Consider the following 21,922-nt stretch of genomic DNA (forward strand, 5'->3'; position numbering starts at 1 on the left):
GCGTATTGAAATAATAAAAAGACGGAGGAAATCCCCAGGATTTAGGTAGGTGTATCTCTATTTACATTTATAATGGTATTGACATGACTTTATCTGCAAATCTTATCTCAGTGGGTTAAATCGGATATGGGAAATCTATCAAGCAACTTCAAATGTTCATCAATGTGAATAGAGTGCATTCTATATCGAGAGGAATGTGCTTTAGATGATTATACAATTCATTTCCAACAAAAAATTAACTTAAATAAAGGACCAATTTTCAAGGATTTAAGAAATATTTAGTTTTTATTTTTCCTTGATTTTTAATGACATTGTTATTAAAAATGGTCCTAGACGATGTCCTTTGTGTAGCCCAGATCTGACATCTGTGGATTTTTACATATGAGGTTGCGTTAAACCTAAAGCTTATCATTTCAATTTATCAGTTTCAGAGAGATATTCACATTAAAAATTCAACAAGCTTCTTAATCCATGCGAGAACATCCTCAAGAGATTGCGTTCGCTTTGCAGTCTGTGTGTCTTTTAAGGAAATTGTGTATTCAAAAAGTAGGGGGACATTTTGACTAGTTGATATGCTAGTAATATCGTATAGTGACATTATCTGTCGCTTTATCTCGAATTTTTTTTATTGTTGTCTTGATTGTTTATTATCTATTGTAAATAAGAATATTTGATTGTTTTAAATATCTATACAAGTAAATGGTAGTTTTTTTAATTACAACGAAAATGCTACTTTGCAGATGATATTCTTGGGATACATATTTTAGCAGTGGTTTTCATTTGTGTTAAAACATTTCGTTCTCCCGATTTTAAAACTTGTTTTTGGAGATGTCTTTTAGCTTTAAAATAAAATATACAAGGGTATAGCAAAAGTGTGTTCTAAGCCTTAATGGGTTTGCATAAGTCATTGCTCAAACAAATCTCAATTCCCATTACCATTATTTTAACGTTGCTCAACAAACCGATAAAATCGAAAACCTATAATCTCCTTCCTTTATAAAAAGGATTGCCTTATACATCAATTCTAAAATATAACCAAGAAGTAACATCCAGAACCCCGCTCAAATGGTTCCCAAAAATAGAACCAGTTGTTTATATCTTCCGAACGTGCTTCTTGTCATAATTTTATGATTCTGGTAAATACATCTTGTTCCTGAGAAAATATTTATCCGAGCAGGCCTTTAGACCTCATGAAAAACTGCACGACAATCTGTGCGAGTTGGAAAACGACCTATTTCTAACTTTTCTATTGTTTGTTTACATTTTAGCTTCACACAATATGAGTGAATACAGCTATTCTAACGGTTTTTGAATGTTACGTGTAAGATTTCTGTGTTTTGCTATTTTCTGGGACATTCACCTTAAAACAAAATTGTTTGACAATTGAGAGCAATTTCCAATTTTCTTCGACAATGATAAATTCGGTAAACTCGTTAGTAACAGGGCTGTCGGTTAAATTAGCTAAATTGACTACTTTGTCAGTTTAAATTCGGAGTGAGGGGCCATTGTATGACTCTAATTGGAGTAGGCGCAATCTGAAAATAAACGTGTTTATTGTTCTTGATATTGCAGTTTCTGCCTCAACAGGAATACTTGTAATTACTGCGTTTATTTGCCTTCAATTCCTTTAACTTTGTGTATATGCGTTTTAACATGTGAAATTGCATAACAAGATTTAAATTGCCAATAAAATTTTACTATTAATTTTTCAAACAACACATCTGAACAGTAGATGATCGAGTCTATTTATAAACGTTAATAGGGCATTTGACAACGTTGGGTACAGTGGTCTACTTTACGAATTATACAAACTTCAAATGCCAAAATATTTACTACTCAATACCATTAAAAGCCTATTAGGAAACAGAGAACTAAAAATATGAACTGGTGACACTCTTTCTGTCCTTTTTTCCTCTGAACAAGGACCAAGGACAGGAACCTCAGGAATCGCTGCACCCACCCTTCCCAAGAGTAAAAAACGTATAGACAAAGCAGCATACATATTACAACACGCTGACGATATTGCAATTATTATTCACGACAAAGCGACTGAGAGATAGCGGTAGAAAGACTTCAGACGTTAACGGATAACACAATGACATGGTTCTATAAATGTAAACCGGTACCAAATGCCATTAATAACTAAATTCTATCCTCAAATCACAAGTGCAAGTTCATCTGCAGACCAGTGTTAGACTACAGGCAGATATTCAGGGAAAATGCAACTGAGAAAACTAAACAATACATACTATCAACAGACCAGATTGCACTAAGACGGATTACAAAGATAAGGCACCCAACCAATTATACAGACGCATACACATGACAAGAATAACTGAGAGGCTGCAACAAATTCAAGCAAGATGGACAGATAGATAATCGTTATAACTAGACCATTCTGAACCCTTCTTGCACATTAATGTGAATAACTTACAAGATTGATTTAAAACCAAACTTATGATATTGTCATGTAGCTTTGAACTACTTTATTGGTAATAAATATCATCTGCTCTAGATGTTAAACACCCACACAGCATGTGACGAATAACCTCAATATAGCATGTATGTACAGAAAAATATATAGTAAGAAGCATCTTTGGGGGTGAAAGTATCAATCCATAAAAGTGTATTACGTATCAAGAACAACGGTACAAAAAGTTTATTGGAAGCTGAGCCTAGCAAGGCCTCCACTTTGCCTGGGGTCAGTGAATATATGCCTAAAATATTCATTGTGCGACCATAGCTATGTAAGGCCTCAAAACGTTTCTTCCTAATTGGATATATTTTCCTGCTCTGTCTATCTGCCAGGTGGGGGACGTAAAATGCTCACTTTAAGCTGGCACGCAAATGTACCTCAAGAGACTTCACTGGTTTCAAATGTACATTGTGGGTCCGCCTCACACTCTGGTAAGAACCTTTTTGTGAGTGTTACATCTGCAATCTTTAAGATCATGAACTTTGCTAATAATTACCCTGAACCATAATTTCCAGTTATTTCAATTAAATTTCATTCTAAATATCTTAATAACAACAATCTTCCTAAAATCAAAACAAATATTTTTGAGGTTATGATGAAACAATGAAAGAAACATCTGGAAAAAGAGTCTGTCTCTCTCTGACTCGGACGGCACGGAAATGTGAGACGAAGATAAATATATGGTTTGATAAATTCAGCCCTAGGGACCAATCCTGTGTTACACATATTGTCGTTTTTATCTAGCTTTTGTCTACATGTTTTCGTACTCTGTCTTACCTGCGGTGACGGACTGACCTTACATTCATTCGGACCTATCTCTTTATTAAACAAAACATCCCCTTTAATTCGCGCTAAATCACACGGCAGTGGAATGTCTGGAATCTAGGGCAGTAGGTGACATTCTTGGAAGCGCCATTTTTTGTTTACTAAAGGAACGTGACCTTCAAAAGTTGAAGGACGTTTAAAAACGGTTTTGAACTAAATTTTCAGTTCGGGTTAGTTCAAGTTTGTTTTTGTGTTATTCGGTAAAACAAAAAGTGGTGATTCAACTAAAATTTGTTGGTTTTCTGTATTATGGCCAAGGTAATTTTTTATGTATTTATAAGACATAGTAGTTCAAATAAAACTCTTGAAATTATGACGTTAATATACTATAAATTGTACTAAGACTGATTACAAAGATATTTAGATTTACCTTTTCCATTACGATACGAACGCACATACATGATAAGAATAACGGAAAGACTGCAATAAATTCAGACAGGATGGAAAGACGATCGTCACAAATGAACCATTATTCTAAACCCACTTTGCCTTAAGAGACAAACAAGGCAATCTCCCTCTTTTTCCCTTCGATCACTGTGTTGCCGCATTTCCATATTTTTTTATTTCGATTCTTTTGTTTGCATTTTATGAATGAACATTTATGTATAGAGTTTTTGTTACAAGAATAACTAGAAAGACCAAACGGTCGATGGCTTTTTCTCTAGAAATAAAGATTACACGCTGTTCATTTTCGGAGCTCGTCCGTGGGGATCTCGGTTACCATAAAAGATACCAGGTTGGTTAAATTGGGGCGCCAAGTTGCGCAATTTGGAGTTCAACAATGTGCCGTTTTAAAATTTGAAAACTTTCACAAATACTCGGAAAAAACTGAAATCTTGTAAAAACGTTAAGGTTCAATCTTACAGTTTTGTAAAAATATCAAAAATCTTGTTTGCGCCAATAGTGTCTTGGAAATAATTTAATAAAACAAGTTATTTTGTTTTGTATACTATGCACTTATATAGGTCTCGTGTTTCTTTTGTAGTCATGCATATTAATATATTGCTGTATTGTAAATGTAAGTTTCGAGTTACCTTCTCATTAATGTGTAAGGTGTTGCTCTCGAATAAAATAAAATAAATAAAGAAACAGTCCGTTTCAAACGTATAGAACATATTTAATGTTAATGTTAATGTAAATCTTCTCAGACCGAAATGTTGAGTTATGGCTTAAGCTTGGTTCACCTAATCCCGACCCTCGTAAATTTTTACGTCCAAGAAATGCATTGCTGTCATTAAAAAGCACTTTAACATAAATCCCTTGTGTGTATTCGTATACAGACAAAATCATGGCAATAGGTGGCGTCACCTCGAATACGTATATATTTATTATAGTACATATTACATATGTATATGTCATTACAAAAATGTTAAAAATCAAAATTATATTTAGTTAACATTATAAAATGAATGTAATATGGATATTTTCAAAATGAAAATCCAATAATAAAATGCCTCCCCGGTGAAAAATCTTAACAGAAATCCAAAGGTACTTCCAGGGTCATTTGGAATATCGCACTGTTCCATCTAAAACTATGTTGAAGTCTGTTTCTTTACCAAAAATAACCGAACTTAGGTTGTCATATCACAGCAGCTCGTTTATAAAGTTATTTGAAATTATTATATTATTATACGAACATTTCTTTTTCAGGCCGATTGCATCCAGTCTCAGACTTCAGTCGACACACCCTCGTTAAACCAAAAATTTACCATGGTAGGGAAAAGAGGCAAATTGCGGATTCAAAAGGAGAGGTGGGTAAGAAAAGGTTTTTCTAACAGGAATTTTATGAGTAATATCTTGCGCATGTTTTATTAATAAGTTTCGTGAATCAGATTACAGGCGATTAAGTTTAGTAATAAAAAAATATTTTCAAAGCAGAAAAATCACGGAATTCATTAGCAGTAGCAGGAAACTCAAATCCGTTTCAGATTGGTTATATATAATATATAACACATTATTTAAAAGTAACGTTATTATGAAAGTAAATTTGTCGGAGATTACATCATGATATTGCCTGTGATTTATTCCAAATTGCCAAAAGAAAAACAACCGGGAACTAAGACTCGTTAAAATAATAGTTCACCTATGAAACATCCCAAAAACGTGTTGCTCTTTAATTACACTAAGGTGCAATTAGCTCACATAAAAGCTAATTCACTTGATTCCGTATATATTAAATTAATGGTTTAATTATTGTAATACTTGCGACATTTAGAAAGGTTAACTTTCTGTATTTGCGCCCATAATAATTATTACTATACCAAGATCTTATTGTCCATTCGCTTGATATATGAATCATCAGAATAATTTACTACGAATCACTAATTATTTCGTCGGTAGAATTAGTGTTTCATTCATGAGTGGCGTCCTAGAAACATTTGGAGGTGTTAAGTAGCCGTGCCTGGTTACGCAAACTTCTATGAGAGGATATTGCTTTTTGTATTAATGGCTTTTGAATACGTTTGTGTATGCAAATGTCGGTGAACCTAAGCAAATAAAAAGAGACAATTTGTATTCATCTTGTGTTAACTTTAACAAGGTATATTAGCAGTTAAGACAAGTTAATAGTTAAAAAGATAGTATATAAACCGATTTTATCTTTAAAAACATTTCCTATTATGAGTATTTTTTCTAGTAGACTCTTGTCTTATTTTCATTACTTCTTGTTGTAACTGTCTGCGTTTTTATTACCTAAGACAACCTTGAATGTTTGGCCATTGTTATTATGTTCTTCATATTGTCATGAAGCATTATTTCATAACGATTTTTATTAAACTCCCAGAATCCCTCATTCCGTTTTGTAGCTCCAAAATCTCATCAGAAAACCCTCTTTTGTGTTGCATTCACTTTGAAACAGTGTATTTAATTAATTACCTACAAGTAGCACATATTCGTAATTTCCGGCTACAATGACTACTAACTGAAAACCTTGAATTGTGGTAGGTTTCGTCAATTAGAGTTAAAATTGTGGTTGAAGAATATATCTACGTGCTTTATAGTAATATGAAATGATGAGTTAGTCAAAAATGTACTTTATTATACAGGTTGTCTAAGTTTATAAGATGTTCATTGAGTATAAGTTACAGTGACATTACTCTTGGATACGTCTACTTTTTCCACTCCAAGTTTTTTTTAGTAATGCACCATTGATTGTTCATTTCATCTATGTACTCTGTCTGGCACTATTTACGGGTTATTTGCGCCAATTTTTATAAGTTTCCAGTATTGAAAAGAGACGGAAAAGAAATGAAAGTTTTGAAAAGGTTTCGGAAGTAAATAAGGAACTCCTCCAGATTCCAGATTTAAAGTTGTATTAAAGAGGTTTTCTATTTTTCATTCGAAAATGATGCATTGTACGGGAAAGTTGTAAGAGAGCTCTTTCGTTAAAAAGCAGTGGCGTTCTAATTTGTTCTTTAAAAATTATGACGTGCTAGTACGGACGCCATTGGCAGAAAAAAAATGTTTTTTCTTACCATACGTGCTCGATGATAATTAAAGATACAAAATATCATTCAAATATCATCAATCAAAATCAATCAATCAGCCATTTAGCAAAAAATCATAAATTTGATTTTACCATTTAAAACGCAAACTTTGACATCTTTTATTTTCATAACGAAGCGTCTTTCAAATATGGTTAATAGGGTAAAATATTCTTATTTTTCAATGTAGAATATGTGGCTAAATTGTTGCAATTCCAATTCGGAATATCCAATCTACAAAATGGCCCTTTTTTCCTCTTTGGATTTTTGGAGGCACAAATTCTTGCGTCACTTCTTTTTTCCCTCACATTATTTATGACAATGTTATTAATCAATATGTTTTTCCAAATTTTCAGAACGGCCAGCACCACGATCACATACAAATTGCGATGGAAGTGGACGGTGAAGATGTGATATTAGACCTAACACTCAACAAGCAACTAATACCTCAGGGATTTTTTCATAGACACCAGGAAAATGGAAAAGATGTCGTACACAGACCCACTAAACAGGTCTGTTTTTTCCCAGTCATTAGTGATTCTATGTTACAATATTTTTTTTTTTTTTAGGAGGTGAATCATTGTCACTACAACGGTAAGGTCCGGGGCAAGCCCCAATCATGGGTAGCTATTTCCACATGTGATGGACTTACCGGCGTGTTTTATGATGGTTCTGATATGCACTATATTGAAAAGGACAAAAATGTAGTAGATGTTTGTGAAGAAGTACCGCACTTCGTATACAAACATTCCCATTTGATGGAACATAATAAGACTTGCGGTTATGCAGGGGGTGCAAAGGATCCTGAGCATAAGCATTCGACGACTGACAATAGATTTCTTAGGGTAAGAACGTTCATAGAAGTTTCTCGCATTGGACTCAGTCTACATCTGAAATCCTCATAATGAATATGAATCAAATTTTATTTGTCTGAATTATAAAATCATATAATCTGCCGAAAACTGTATCATTAAATTTGATTATTAATAATACAAAATTCGATATGTGTATAATATTAGTTAAAGTCGAAATAATGAGCCAACAATAACTTCTCTTTGTCTTACATCAAACCCATATTGGAAATTAGGCGAAGGCCAAGAAGAGGATTAATGTATCGGCACCAAATGATGAAACGTTATGTTTATTTTAACCATAAAACTTTGATTTGTATTCGAGTTTGACAAAAAACAAACAAGTGGAAGCCGTTTTGGATAGAAAGCACGTTTCGATTGCTTTTAGCGTGAATCATGCATGTAGTTCTTGTTGAGTTGGGTCGATTGGAGTTTTAAATATTTTGTGCAGGATTTGATGTGTCCTGTGCATTAAAGAGATAAAACCATTAGTGCAGTATGCAATTAAAATACTGAAAACACTGTTTTTAATTTGAGTGTTTCTGGTTTTGACGAGAAAAGCTATTTGATGTAAAATTATTCAGAAGTTTTTCATAAGACGTCAATTACAACAGGATGCCCTAACAATTTGCATTTATATATGTGAAAGATATATTTGTTCTCCGATAGAATTGCGATTTGCGAACTTTGAACTCTAATTTATACAATTTATTGCCAAAGCAATGTGCACACTTGAATGCAAAATGAACTACGCAAGCAAACAAAATACATATTGTGTTAAAAAAACATTTGCATTAAGATTTTCAATAGTTTGGAACGATAATAAGAGTTTAGCAGTGAAGTCACCACCTAGCATTTTACTTTTGCAGTAAAAACTTTAGTGAATTGTATAGTGTGTGATATGATTTACTGGGGTTATCTGGAAAATTATCTTTGCAGTAATGTGATGAAAATGAGCAGATAAACTGATAGGAATTTGATTAATGAGTTTTGAAATACACGTTATGGCAATATAAAATAGATTTCCACTTAAATAAACTTGACTTCTTTAATTTTACAATACATTAAAACATAAGCAAAACCTGATTAATTAAAAGGTATTTTCTTAAAAAGCCTTAATAGGTCTTTTCGTTTAAAATCTTTGTGCAGGAATTCAACATAGAGACTTTCAAAAAGACCACATGTTCTTCAGACAAAAATAGGCCCAAATAAAAAATTGTCTCAACAATGAAGTGTTTTTGATGGTCTGTTGAGTTTGATTGCTTGAATGAGACTACTAAATAGTACGGCGCATGTATTTTCACGAACTATTATTATAAAGAAGTGATTTTTTCTAGAATGACCAAATCTATTGATTTCCGAGTTATTTTGGTGAACGTCATTGTGGTCTTCGATGGGAAACCGTAAAAACTGCCTAACGTTCTTATTGATTTTCACCAATTTTCGAACTAAGAGTTACTACAATAATTGGAGTGTTTTGAATTGAGTAAGATATTTTTTAATACTTGAAAATATGAAAAATGGCACGTAGCTGATAAATAAAAATTTGTATTTTTGTTATCCCCTGTACGAATGACTAATTTTTTCTCTGCCGTAACTTTATTTTATTTTGAAACTTTTTATTTCCTGAAAAAAAATTCTCAAAACAGAGTTTCGAATTCATTTCCACTAGAAACAGAGGTGTACACAGTTGAGACCTGAATCACAAAAAAAACAATATTAATTCCTGAAAAAAGTCCTAAAAATGTTCGAAGCAGCTCAAGTTCCGAAATCATTCTTTGGCCATGTCCAAAGATGGTCCTAAATACCTTTCAAAAGAGCCAAAATTGCAAATAATTTGGACTTTTAACTAAAATTCTAATTAGGTCGTATTCATAGACTTGACAAAACTTAACTGTGAACCAGAAGAAACATAAATCAAAACTTACCCCCGACCACCACAAGTGTGAGCCCAAAACAACGTCAGTAACACCTTCTTTCACTCACAAATTGGCAATTAAATGCCACTCACTTTCACTCACTAAGTCATAGATACAAATGGCGTACCTTATGAGTCTTTAGAACAAAAGAAAACCCGAATATCCCAATTATTAGTGCAGCGCGCATTACGACCATCTTGTTCATCGCCGTCGTTAACATTGAAGCAAATCATCGACGAAGTGATATCGGTACGAAAACGTACAAAAAATTGTAACCTTTTTTTTTCTAAAGGTACAGCTGATCGGTCTTCGAAACGATACGCGATAGGATGTAATATATAATTTTTCTAGATTTAATAAAATGACGAAAAAGTTGCGAATTCGAGGCAGCAGATCCATTATGCAAATATGCCCCGACGAAATAAAAAATACATTTCCTATTACAAAAAGAAGTTGATCGAAAAAGAAGTCAGAGGTTTTTTGAGAATAATGCTATAATAATTTAGAATTTCATAGGATACTGAATACGTTATGTTCATAATTAATATATATATGTACATATGTATGTAATAAAGATAAAACCTCTCAATCTCAACATTTTCTTTTGGTCTGCTAAAAACTTAACAATTTCGAGGGCTAAATTATATGTGTGAGCTTATAAATTTAATTTTCTTATGAATAATAGTCGTAAGCATCGTGTCGCGATCCTGCAATTACTTCCTCCATCAAATTGTCCAGAATTCGTAGTTTTTATTAGATGTTACCTTTATAGAAAACTAATTAAATTGTATAATCAAAAGACATTTTGTGAAGCGGTTTACGTAAGGTTATGGAGCGCTTTTAGATATTTTTTAAGGCAATTTCCCCACGCGTTCCCGAGATATCATTCCAAGTTTCAAAAGTGGGAAAAAAATCTATCCTCATAAATTAAAGGTAGATCCTATTATTTATTTATTTTTTTATTTGTTGCCTAATAGGATTGTTCGCAAACATAGTAAATAAAACATCCGATTTATTATAGTTTTTTTTTGTATTTTAATAAAACATTTTTAGTTTATTATTTATTAGTCTGTCGAATGTTGCATAATAATTATGATATAATGCAATAGTCATAAATATCAGGTAATGATCCTGCAGGAAAAAGTTTTCTTTCGCCAAATTGTCCAGAATTTGTCATTTTTATTAATAGCACGTTTCTGACTCATGCAAGCAATTATTTCAATATTTACAATGAATATATAAATATAATTTTACCTCTACATTGACCTCCTGAAGGCTTTCTTACCATTTATTTTTATATTAGGAATAATTGGGAGCTCGATCAGGATATAGATACTCCATATAGAATATAGATAGATCATACTTATTGTACCAATAAACTGTGATGGCACCATTTTTTTTTCTTTTTAATTTTTGGCGTTGGCGCCTTCAATTAACATCATTTAGATTAAAACTACCTGTTTCCTTTAGTTGCGTTTTAATGCTCGCGAAAGTTGGATGGCTCGGAATTCTGCGATTTGGACATTTATTACGATAGACTTTAACACTCATACGTTTATTTCCTTCAAAGAACCCTTATACTGGAAGCATATCAACCTTCTCAGCGATAGAATGATGTTTCATTTTAAAAGGCCAAAAATTTATCAATTTACAATAAACTCCGATCAACAAAATCCGTAGTAGTACTATTAGTATGTGAGATGTACGGAATTTTTATTTAATTGTTTCGCAAAGCAACGCAAAACACATTTTTTTAAACAAAAATTATAAATTGCAAGGTCTTTTTGTGTAAAGAAATTGTATGCCTGGTGAAAATTTGACAGGACACAAAAAAATTTTAAAGTAAAGTCATTTGTACAAGGGGTAACAAAAATACATACTTTTATTTACAAATCACGCGTCATTTTTAATTTTACCTAGCATTAAAAAAAATCGCTCACATCAAAACACGTCAATTTATGTAATAACTCTTGGTTCCAAAAGTAGTGAAAATTGATAAAAGCGTTTAGTAAATATTTCAAAAAAATTATATTAATTTGAGGAGTTTGACTCCCTGTAATTGCAAAACGAAGCCATTTAGATGGAGATAAGTTTGCTGAGAGCGCCTTATTTTTGGTCAAGCGTTGTACAATTTTTTCAGGGACCCCTTTATTTATATTCATTTAATTTATTTTGTATGGTATTTTTTGTCTGTGTTTTCTTGATTCTTTACCAATTTTGATATTTTATGGTGTTGATTTTAGGCATTTTTACTATTTTTTCTTGACTGTTACATTCTTTCTTTTCCAGTATAAAAGATCGACTGATGATAATCCACTAATTCGCGGACCTTACAATGCCAATAAGGACTCAAAATACGTAGAACTTGTTCTAGTCGTAGATAATAGAGAATACAAAGAACTAGGAGAGAGTCCAAGACGGGTGATAGACCATTGCAAAACTATAGCTAACATTATTAACGGGGTAATTCATTTTTCCTCCCATTAAATCATTATTGGCAATTATTTTTCCCTCCATTAGCTGTATTCGCCTTTAAACATTTTCATTGCTCTGGTGGGTGTGGTAATCTGGAGTGAACACGACGAAATTACCTTTTCGGCAAATGGTGACACCACCCTTTCCAGTTTTCTCCATTATAGGAAAGAAAAGCTTATACTGGACCATCCAAATGATAATGCTCAATTATTGACGTAAGGCTTTTAATCAAAGTTTTAGTAAATCTTCATTTGGCAATTTTTAGGAAATTTGCTTTTGACCAAGGTGTAGTTGGCAAAGCGTTAAAGGGGCCAATGTGTACTTACGAATATTCGGGTGGGGTAAACAATGACCACTCACCAGTGGTTGGATTAGTTGCCACAACCATTGCTCACGAAATGGGTCACAATTTTGGTGAGTAATTTTGGTGATTTGAGTAAAGAAAAAGTTTGAATGAAATAATGTTACATAAAAGACTGCAGTTTGAAATGGGTTTTCTTATTTATTGCTGTAATCATAAAGCATTGATAAATATGTTGTACAATTGTATGTTGCACAATTTCAATTTAAATCCTGCTCAAATTTAGGTATGGAACACGACACAGTAGACTGTAAATGCCCAGAGGACCGGTGTATAATGGCCCCCAGCAGCTCAACCGTAGCTCCCACCCATTGGTCTTCATGTAGTTTAAATTATCTTCTCTTGGCCTTTACCCATGGAATGGATTATTGTCTTAAAAATAAACCCGAATCTCTTTTTGATAGTCCGGTATGTGGGAACGGTTTTGTCGAACCTGGAGAGCAATGCGATTGTGGTTTGCCCGAGTATTGCGAGAATCCTTGTTGCAATGCCACGACGTGTATGCTGTATTCTAATGCTAGTTGTGCTACTGGGGAATGCTGTGATTTTCAGGTAAACACTCGTTTTGAGGTTTAGGAAACATTTAACACAAAGAAAAAATACTTTTTTTTCCAAAGTAAAAAGCCATTACTGGGAGCAATTTATTTCATATAACTATATTTCACAGGAGAAAAATAGCTATTAATACTTGTAATATATTGCAGAATCGAGCCCTATGTCGCTTTTTTCTAGAAGATTTTCGTTATGTTAAACAAAAATTGATCGTTTCTTTAATTTGAGGAAATAGAGTATAAATCATATATTTTGAGAACCTGTGGTTATAAATTGCATTATTTACAGACCTGCAAACCCAAAAATGCTGGGGCCATCTGCCGATCAGCCGATTACGAGTGCGATTTGCCCGAGTATTGCACAGGTCAATCAGAGTACTGCCCTCCGGATATTTTCAAAATGGACACAGAGGAATGTGACGATGGAAAAGCCTTCTGTTATCACGGTTTTTGTAGGACTAGGTAATTACCTCTTTCATGCCTTAAATCTGTAACAAAATCGTTACTTTATATATCTAATATTGTTTTAATAATTCAGAACTGATCAATGCAAGTTGCTCTGGGGTGAAACTGGCAAAAGCAGCGACGACCAATGCTACGACATGAATACTAAAGGCAGTAGACACGGAAACTGTGGATATAATAAATTTAACAAGTCCTATGCCAAATGCGATTCCGGGTAAGTCATTAGGTATTTTCCGTGAGATACTGATGTTCAATAGTGTAATTGGAAATTCCTTTTTATCATCATCCGAGTAGGCATGTTGATAAATAATTGATTTTTCATTATTATTTTTTTCAATATTAAATTAATATTTAAATTCATCATTAGTAATTATAAATCCGGTAACATATTTTTAACTTTACAGTTGGAATAAAAGAGACTAAAATAACAATTAGTCTGCTAATCGTTTCGTAGATTCATAGTTCCTAAAATAATGAAAATTATAATTTCTTTACTTTTAAAAATGTACCCTACATACAGTACTCATTTTCAGAAAATTTTTCCCAGAAAAACTATTACTATAGTCAGTTCCTACTGAAAATGATTCTTTGTTAGAAAATAACTTTAGACCCCAAAAATATGATGATATTAATTCTTTTAGGAGCGTGCTCTGTGGAATGTTGCATTGCAAACATTTAAACGAACGATTGGAGTTTGGAATGGAGTCGGTGGCGATTTTATCTCATAGTTTTATTAACAAAAAGGGGGCGATAATTCCCTGCAGAACTGCTATTGTGGATTTGGGAACTAATCAGGTGGATCCAGGGATGACTCCTGACGGTGCTAAATGTGGGAATGGAAAGGTGAGAATTAGTGTTTAAGATGTCGTTTTCTTTTCATCGTTTTCTTGTGTTATTCATCACATAATTAAGAAGTGAACTTTACAAGAAATAAAAACTTCATTTTATTATACGACTCTGAAAACACTCACTTTCCAGTTAGTTAACTGCATTGAAAATACGTATTTCGCTTAAGGGCGCAAAAAACAATCTTTATACTCGTTTTAAGAATAAGTCATGCCCGTACGCGAAAATGTATATACTATATATATATATATATATTTTTTTTAATTTCAGATGTGCGTTAACCAAAGATGTATGGACGTTCTGAGTTTACGAAAACAGACTCCATCTTGCGAACGAGACTGCAATGGAAATGGATGGTGCAACAGTAAAGGCCATTGTCACTGTAAAGATGGATTCGCTCCTCCTTTATGTGAATACCCTGGACCTGGTGGATCGCAGGATAGTGGACCTGCTACTGATCCCAACGGTAAGGAAATTGCTGAAGGCAGAAAGAAAGTTGAAGAATGGTCTCAGGAAATACTAACTTCGTAATTGTGTTTTCAGCTCGTCAAGGAGTTGTTGTAGCTCTCTTCATCATCTTTCTGGGTGTTATTCCAGGGATCGCCTTGACAATATTCGTCCTCTACTATGCCAGATATAACCTGAAGCTTAACTGGAAATCGTCGCCGTCTTCAACGTACGTAACATCGTGCTTTCAGCATGCTCCTTCTCTTTCTGACGGTGTTGGTTCTCTTTTTAATCGAACTGGTAACACACGAGCTAAAAAAGTTGGTTTGGCTACTAAAAAAGTAGAAATCTGTAGTACTATTTTGATATCAACTACTAACATGGATGGCATCGTCAGAAGTAATACTATAACGGATGACACGAGGCTGAACAAAGTTAAGCCAAATAATAAAAATTATAAAAATTTCTCCGATGACGAAAATGTTTCTAATCCTTCCAAGCACATGTCTCTCAAAAATTTCTTTCCTTTCGGCAATGGCGGCTTCACCAAAAATGATTTTGCACATTCAAATTCAAGGGAATGCTTGGATGGCTGCAGCCAAACTAAAACGTTTTACACGAAAAAGGCTCCACCACTGCCTGAAATTGACATAAAGTCTTCTCGACTATTGTCTTTTAAAAATTTAAGAAAGTTTTCTTTCTCTTCAAACGTAACAAACGCAGAGGGCTAAAAAATTACAGCTACATTTCTGCTAGTGAAAATAGAGGGAACCAAGTAAATTTAAAAGAAAATATTGAAATATAGAAGTTATCTGTAATGGACTTTGCGAAAAAGGTAAATTACTTAAAGTGATTTTCGGGAAGTGTTTGTTGTGAATGACATATCAGTTAAATAGGCAAAATAAATAGCAAGCTTTAGCTTTAATGTTCACATTATGTGACTAAAAGATTGATTATAGTTTCAGCATATCTAGTCTATATGATTACTTAAATTTGCAACTCAGTTTATTTACGGATTTCGAGATTTCAACGAGAAACGAATTCGAACTGTGTGTATTCAATTTACAATACAGGTAAAACCAGTTCAGGTGGAATCATAGGAATTGTGTAAATGGAAGAAGAACTATATAAGGTTTAATATGCCTGTAACAAAGAATAACGAAGTGAGTTGCGAGGCTGGCCGCTGGCGTGGGTGAAGTCGTTCCGGTGATTGCCGGTGATCTCTCACCGTTTCAGAATTTTTACTCACAATAAATTCTTGTAACAGATTCCCATTCATTCCTTGTATCTCTTCGTTACGACATTGATGAATTTGACGAACTGAATTTGCTGATATTTGGATGTTTATTTATGTTTTTTTTGGTGAGTCGACGATTGAGCCGGCAGCACGGGCCTTTCCAAGTTTTTTTGTCATTTAAAATGATGTTCAGTATCGATCGACTGTTGCGTGGAGAATGTTAAAGGCATCAGTTAATTCCACCAAAATAATACGTAAATACACGCATTTTTGCAAGTTTAAATTTCTTATCGCTGTTTAATCTTGTCCCATCTTAAGAGAAATGAATCTATTTTTTGTAATAAACCGACCGAGTAAAATTCTAATAAAAACAAAGAAATTCTAAAGCACAAAATTCGAATTATTTTAGTAGATTTTTAACCAAACTACCTCCTTGTGGAAAGCAGTATCCCAATCTGTCGTGTACGCCAATCGTGTACGTTGCCCTTTTGAGGATATTAAGCGCATTGCGGTACGCTAAGGTGCTTGTTTTCCATTGAGTAACCTTCAGTAATGGAGGGATTATGCCGGCCATGCAACTAAAATGAAGATTCATCAGTAAAGAAATTATTACTAATGCATGTATTATTTACGCTTGTCCTTTCCATCATATCTCCACAAAACTCCATTCGCTTGATACGGTCCTTAAGTAAAACTTCTTGGATTGTTTGTACCTTATAGCACTTAAATTAATTTCTTTTTAAAATCCTAACTGTTTGATATCGGGTTCAGTCGCGATCTAGACGCTATTACAAGGAAAGTTACCTTCAGTCACATTCCAAATTACCGTTTCAGATTTTTTTTCTAATACACATTGTTGCTTTTTGCTTTCATATTTTTAAAAATTTCCATCGTCGCGAAAGCAGCTAATTTCATATTAATCTAAGTATCGGAGTGGAGACGTCGGCTGGACGAACTGCGCCCACTTCAGCCTCTAGTCTCTCAACCCTCTTCATTGATCTTTGTCGGAGGCATACTAAACTTTATGCGGTCCTTCTTCCACTTGCACAATTCCTATGTTTCCACTTGAACTGGTTTTTCCTGTATAATAGCGTAAAATACCCAATATGTGAACTCTCAATATGCTTAATGCTCAACAGCAGGAATTAACATTACGTTCAAATATAATCAATCTTTTATTTTTCATCTCTTTGTGTAATTGAATAGAAGGTTTATGTTTTTGGGTTTACTTTTTCCCTTATTAGAAGTAGGTACATGGATATGAAGTAAGTAATAAAATGGAAAATCGCAAACAAACCCGTTTTGCGCCTTTTTCATTTTTAGACAGAGCGATTGTCAAATTACTTTCTGCAAGTGTGTAAATGTGTGCAGAAGGTGGTTTTACAGTCACTCTATCCAAGCAGTGAATTTGTCTATTTTTTGTGTTAACTTTAACTCACATTTCACAACAAAAAAATGTTTCCAAAAAGTCAAAATTTTAATTTTTTGCTTAGTGCCTTCAATAATCTGCTTTATTTTGTGACCATTTTTAATTTCTTTCTCTGGCTATCTGCAATAATCGCTTGGAATTAGTAGAATTCCTGCAAAGTACATTTATTTGCATATTTCGATTTTATAGTTTTATTACTTACTTCATGTTCACTACACCTACTTCTGCCAAAATCCTAAAATTTCCAAACTGAATCTCTTTGTGTAGTGTCTTTACTATTCTTTTAATTTATTTCGTAGTTCTTCCAATATAACCTTCGTTTTCCTTCATATGTTTGTTTATTTTTAAACTGCATGTTTCCATTGGATCATGGTGTTGGCCTCCAGTGTATGTTAAAATGTTTTTAGATTCATGCTTCCGTAAGTATTATTTTTATTTGTTTATAATTTTCGCTAATGTTGCTTTATGTCATTTTTTTATTTATTTTTTATTTTCCAATTAGAACAGATTTGAAATAGAGGTGTTTCATAACGTTTTGCAAGACTTGGGGGCAATTTGAGAAGGAACTGAAATCTCAAAAATTTATTTTTCGTTTAAAAGTGGACTTATCATGAGTGGAACTGAAACTGCCCTTGTACAGTTTAGAAGATAAGATCTATGATAAATCTTTATGGCCGATTCATAAGAGCGAGTTTTGGGTATTTTCAGTGTGATCGGATTGGTTAGAAAGAAAATATTTCGAGCAACGTTGTCATATTCTTGTCTCATGAATTACAAAATATTTATTATACAGAAATATACAAATAACCCATTTTAAAGATACATGTCCGTAAGCCGTTTGGAGCTCGTCTGTTTCCTAACTTTTCTGTTTTATTGAAGGTTGGAAGTTTCTTGTTGTAAAAACCAATCAAAATATTTAATCGATCCGATACAATGTAATATTTTTTTCTAAAAGGTGTTTTAAACCGTCTACATTTTTTTAAAGCAGTGTATATTCTTCCAGCCCTTCGCACATGCCCTAAATATCGATTTCTTCCTGGTCATTGTAAAATATAGGTTACTAAAGTCCTTTAATCTTTTCCGTTCTTAAAACTCAATTTCACAATGAAATTGATCTACGACTTGTGATTTTGATGCGAAATGCACATCTTAAAATGCTTTTGGCAAGTACTTTGTTTTACCGCATTAGTAACCCGCGAAAGCACACAGAAATGTGTTTTGATGTTCCATGTTTCATGTTTTAAAACCCTAATGTTAACAAACTATCAAGAGATTATCTGAATGAATTCTTGTTGGTTTGAAGGCTTCCTAAAATTTCTCATTAAAGGGAGTAACTTGATTGTCTCCTTAAACTCATGGATACCTGCATTACATTTTTGTCGCCTAGTTAAGGTTAAGAAAATTTATTTTCTAAAAAAAACATCTAAAACCTTGAAACTTGACTAACAAGAAAATCGTATTTGCTGAATTGTTACTTAAAAGCGAATATTTTTAGATCATATAAATGACATAAAATAACGTGTTTGTGCCCCTTTTTAGTTGTTGGCAATTGTTGTTTATTATCCTTATCCTACCATTTTCCTATAGGGCAAAGTCACCAAGCAAATCCCGAGGATCATCATTTCCACCGGGTTCTACCAAGAAAAACGAAGCAAACCACTCTCTGTTACACGAAGATTCCCCTCCAGGTCAAGGCTTCAACACCGACTTTTTCGGCAGTCATAAGGGCTTCAGTCTCACTCCCTTAAAATCAACTGATACTGAACCCGTAAGGGCAGCCCCTCCTCCTCCAGTAGTGCCGACATCTTCCCCTATCACTTGGGCAACTTCTAATGATTCGGGAACGTCAAATTACCAGAAACCACCTCCGCCTGTGCCAACTGCCTCAGTCAAGACTTTATTTACCAAGCCTGTGCAAAAAATAAATTCTTTCAGAAACAACGCCATTAAAACTACTACTACTAGTACTCCTTCGGCCCCAGCTTTACCTCCATTGAATCCAGGGAGTACGGCCAGACCGATTATATCATCTCCGGTGCTTGAAAGTTCCACTTCGAATGCTAAAGAATTGGTGTCGCCCTTAAAGAAAGCCCCGAATGTGCCTTTTAGACCTGCACCGCTGTTGCCCAAAGAGGAAGCACGACCTATGTCAAACCCTGAGTTACCAGTAATCCAAACAGTTATGGATGTTAAAATTGACATGACCCCAAAAGTTAAAGACAAGGAGAATATTGGTACTAGCACAATAAATCGAATAGCGTCTTTTTTAAAGTCTAGTGATAAGAAGGCTGCAACGAACACTGGGATTTTACCCAAATCCAATCAGGTGAAAGCTCAAAAAGTGATGGATCGGGAGACGTTGCGTACATTGAAGATTTCCGAGCCAGTTCCGCAGACACAAATTGATATTGCCATAACAGCTTTGCCTGTAGATGCAGCGGCCAAGAAAGCAGTTGTGATGAGAGCACAAAGCATGCGAAATACCAAACCCAGAGAGCGTCCTAATATCCAGACTTTCGGCTCCATGAGGCAGCCTGCGGGCTACAAACGCCCCTTGAGCATTCCGTCAGGGGCGCGCCCTAAAAGTCCACCACCACCGGCCCCACCATCCAAATCTATTGACAAAATAGATGGGAAATCTGATCAGTATGACGATTGTCTCAATCAAGCTGCACCACTTGCGAGGCTAAGCGAGGAAAGTAGCCCCACTAGTGGAGATAATATTTACGCGGTAATTGATGAGGTTAGTTCGCCTGAAAAGCCCAAAGCTACCGCAGAGAATAATGACACTTTGGGGCTGTTAGGGGAAATAGTGTCGGAGATTCAGAACAGGAATTTGGAATCTATTTATTCAAGTTCCACTTTAAATAGGAAGAAAAAAGAAGCGGAGATGAAGAAACAGAAAGTAATTTCTCCGAGTTCTGAGTATGAAAATGCTTCGTGTCTGTATAAGTCGGAGAACGAGTATAGCAATATGGGTAACTTGAAATCCAGTGCTAGTACCACTTCAAGTGGATACATTTTGCCCTCAGCAGTAAACGTACCAGTTAAGCAGGCAGAGCGCAAACCTCCTGAGCAAGAAGTGAAACCCCTATTGAGTTCGTTCCGAAAAGACGCTTCTACCAAACCCTTCGGGAATGCTTTAGACAGGTCAGCAGCGGTGGCCAATACGAAAAAAGTCGACATACCCAAATCTACGGTTAGTGATAGTGATAAAACAGGTAAAACTGGTAAAACCGCCTCTGTAAATAAGACAACCCCTCCCAAAGCTGCAGCAGTCAGCAGACAAACTACCCCGCCCAACTTAAAATCTAGGAAACCATCACCCACAAGGCCACTTTCACAGTCCTCATTCAAGACCAATAATAGGTCGGTGACGAATAGCCCCGATCTGGTGACAAGCTGCAGCACTAACTCAGGAAACAAGGGTCCTGACGTTGTGAATGGGGTGGTGAAAAAACCTTCTATATCTAGTGCCAAGCCTACTATTACTAGTCAAAAGCCTTCGGTTAAACCCAGTAATAGTGTAAGGTCTGTGAGCTTTAAAAGTCCTCAAGATAAAAAGGGAAATGCCGATGTTAAGCCCCCTGTAGCGAACTCTAAAGTGGCGAAAGCAAATTCCGATGTTGCAGCTGGCAAAACAGCTTCGATAGGGGTGAAACAGGCAGCTAGGTCGAATTCAAATGTTGCCTCGTTGCAGCGGAAGTTCGAAGACAAAAATAATGCTGCCCCTAAAGCTAACTCGTAAATCAAAAGTAGGATTTAGTTATTTATTTGAAGACTGTTATAACTAATCGTTTAGGTTTTTTTGGTACGACTTTAGATATTCGTTAACTAAAACGAACAAGTTCCGGTGACTTTATTATTCTGGTCAACAATTTCAGTTAGCAAATATGATCTCACTAAACATATTTTCTTGTATTAGGGTTAACTTATATTTAAAGTTTTACTGAAATATTACGTTTTATAGTGTGTAATAATAGGCATCACAACTTACAATTTTGCATTTTACACTTTTACATTTTACAATGTTACAGCTTTTGCCATTTTTCGTTTGTCGTAAAATAATTTTGTTTTGTTTTAAAGACAATCACATGTGCTGACATTCGTTGTATTATAGGTTTAATGATAGTTCTTTTGTACATAAACCAAAGATTATTATTCTCTTAAGGCAACATATTTGTAATATATATTTATTAAAATTATCATTTTGTTTCAATTTACCCAAATGTGGTGTTGCCCGAAGCGGAAAGAAAAATGGTTTCTGAAATCTGAATTCGTCAGGAAAAAACTATAATAATCGTTCACCAATGGAGTCTAAGATTAATAATAGTCGAGTAAACGTTATAGGCTTAAACGGGGTCTCAAAAATTGAATTTATCGATGTTCCAATGTATCGATGTACAAAAACTTAATGGGGTGTTTAATATACTTCTATCAGTTTTAACAAAAAGCCCGACATTACGTTTGCAATTAACTATTTATTTACTTTCGTGGTTTCGCTGGAAGTGTGCCAAAAAGGTGCGTACATAGGCACGTGTTTAAAGGTACAAAAGAT

The 21,922-nt window shown here is 34.3% G+C and overlaps 1 protein-coding gene across 2 annotated transcripts in view; it reads left to right on the plus strand.

Annotated features, from left to right (window-relative positions):
- Meltrin (meltrin) overlaps positions 1–21,569 on the plus strand; it is a 35,877-nt gene extending 14,308 nt beyond the window's left edge. The window contains exons 2-14 of one of the 2 annotated variants that reach the window (XM_066390669.1): positions 4,952–5,056; positions 7,140–7,295; positions 7,353–7,628; positions 11,843–12,016; positions 12,074–12,243; positions 12,294–12,442; positions 12,616–12,941; positions 13,230–13,402; positions 13,479–13,619; positions 14,047–14,248; positions 14,522–14,717; positions 14,795–14,927; positions 18,952–21,569. In XM_066390669.1, the coding sequence (XP_066246766.1) occupies positions 5,012–5,056; positions 7,140–7,295; positions 7,353–7,628; positions 11,843–12,016; positions 12,074–12,243; positions 12,294–12,442; positions 12,616–12,941; positions 13,230–13,402; positions 13,479–13,619; positions 14,047–14,248; positions 14,522–14,717; positions 14,795–14,927; positions 18,952–21,112 (4,302 nt within the window). In that variant the 5' untranslated portion in view covers positions 4,952–5,011 and the 3' untranslated portion in view covers positions 21,113–21,569. The remainder of the gene's footprint in view (positions 1–4,951; positions 5,057–7,139; positions 7,296–7,352; positions 7,629–11,842; positions 12,017–12,073; positions 12,244–12,293; positions 12,443–12,615; positions 12,942–13,229; positions 13,403–13,478; positions 13,620–14,046; positions 14,249–14,521; positions 14,718–14,794; positions 14,928–18,951) is intronic. The other variant, XM_066390668.1, reaches the window with a different exon arrangement.
- The last annotated feature ends 353 nt before the right edge of the window (positions 21,570–21,922 follow it).

Source organism: Euwallacea similis, chromosome 5, assembly GCF_039881205.1.
Source record: "Euwallacea similis isolate ESF13 chromosome 5, ESF131.1, whole genome shotgun sequence".
In the NCBI taxonomy this organism is placed as follows: Eukaryota; Metazoa; Arthropoda; class Insecta; order Coleoptera; family Curculionidae; genus Euwallacea; species Euwallacea similis.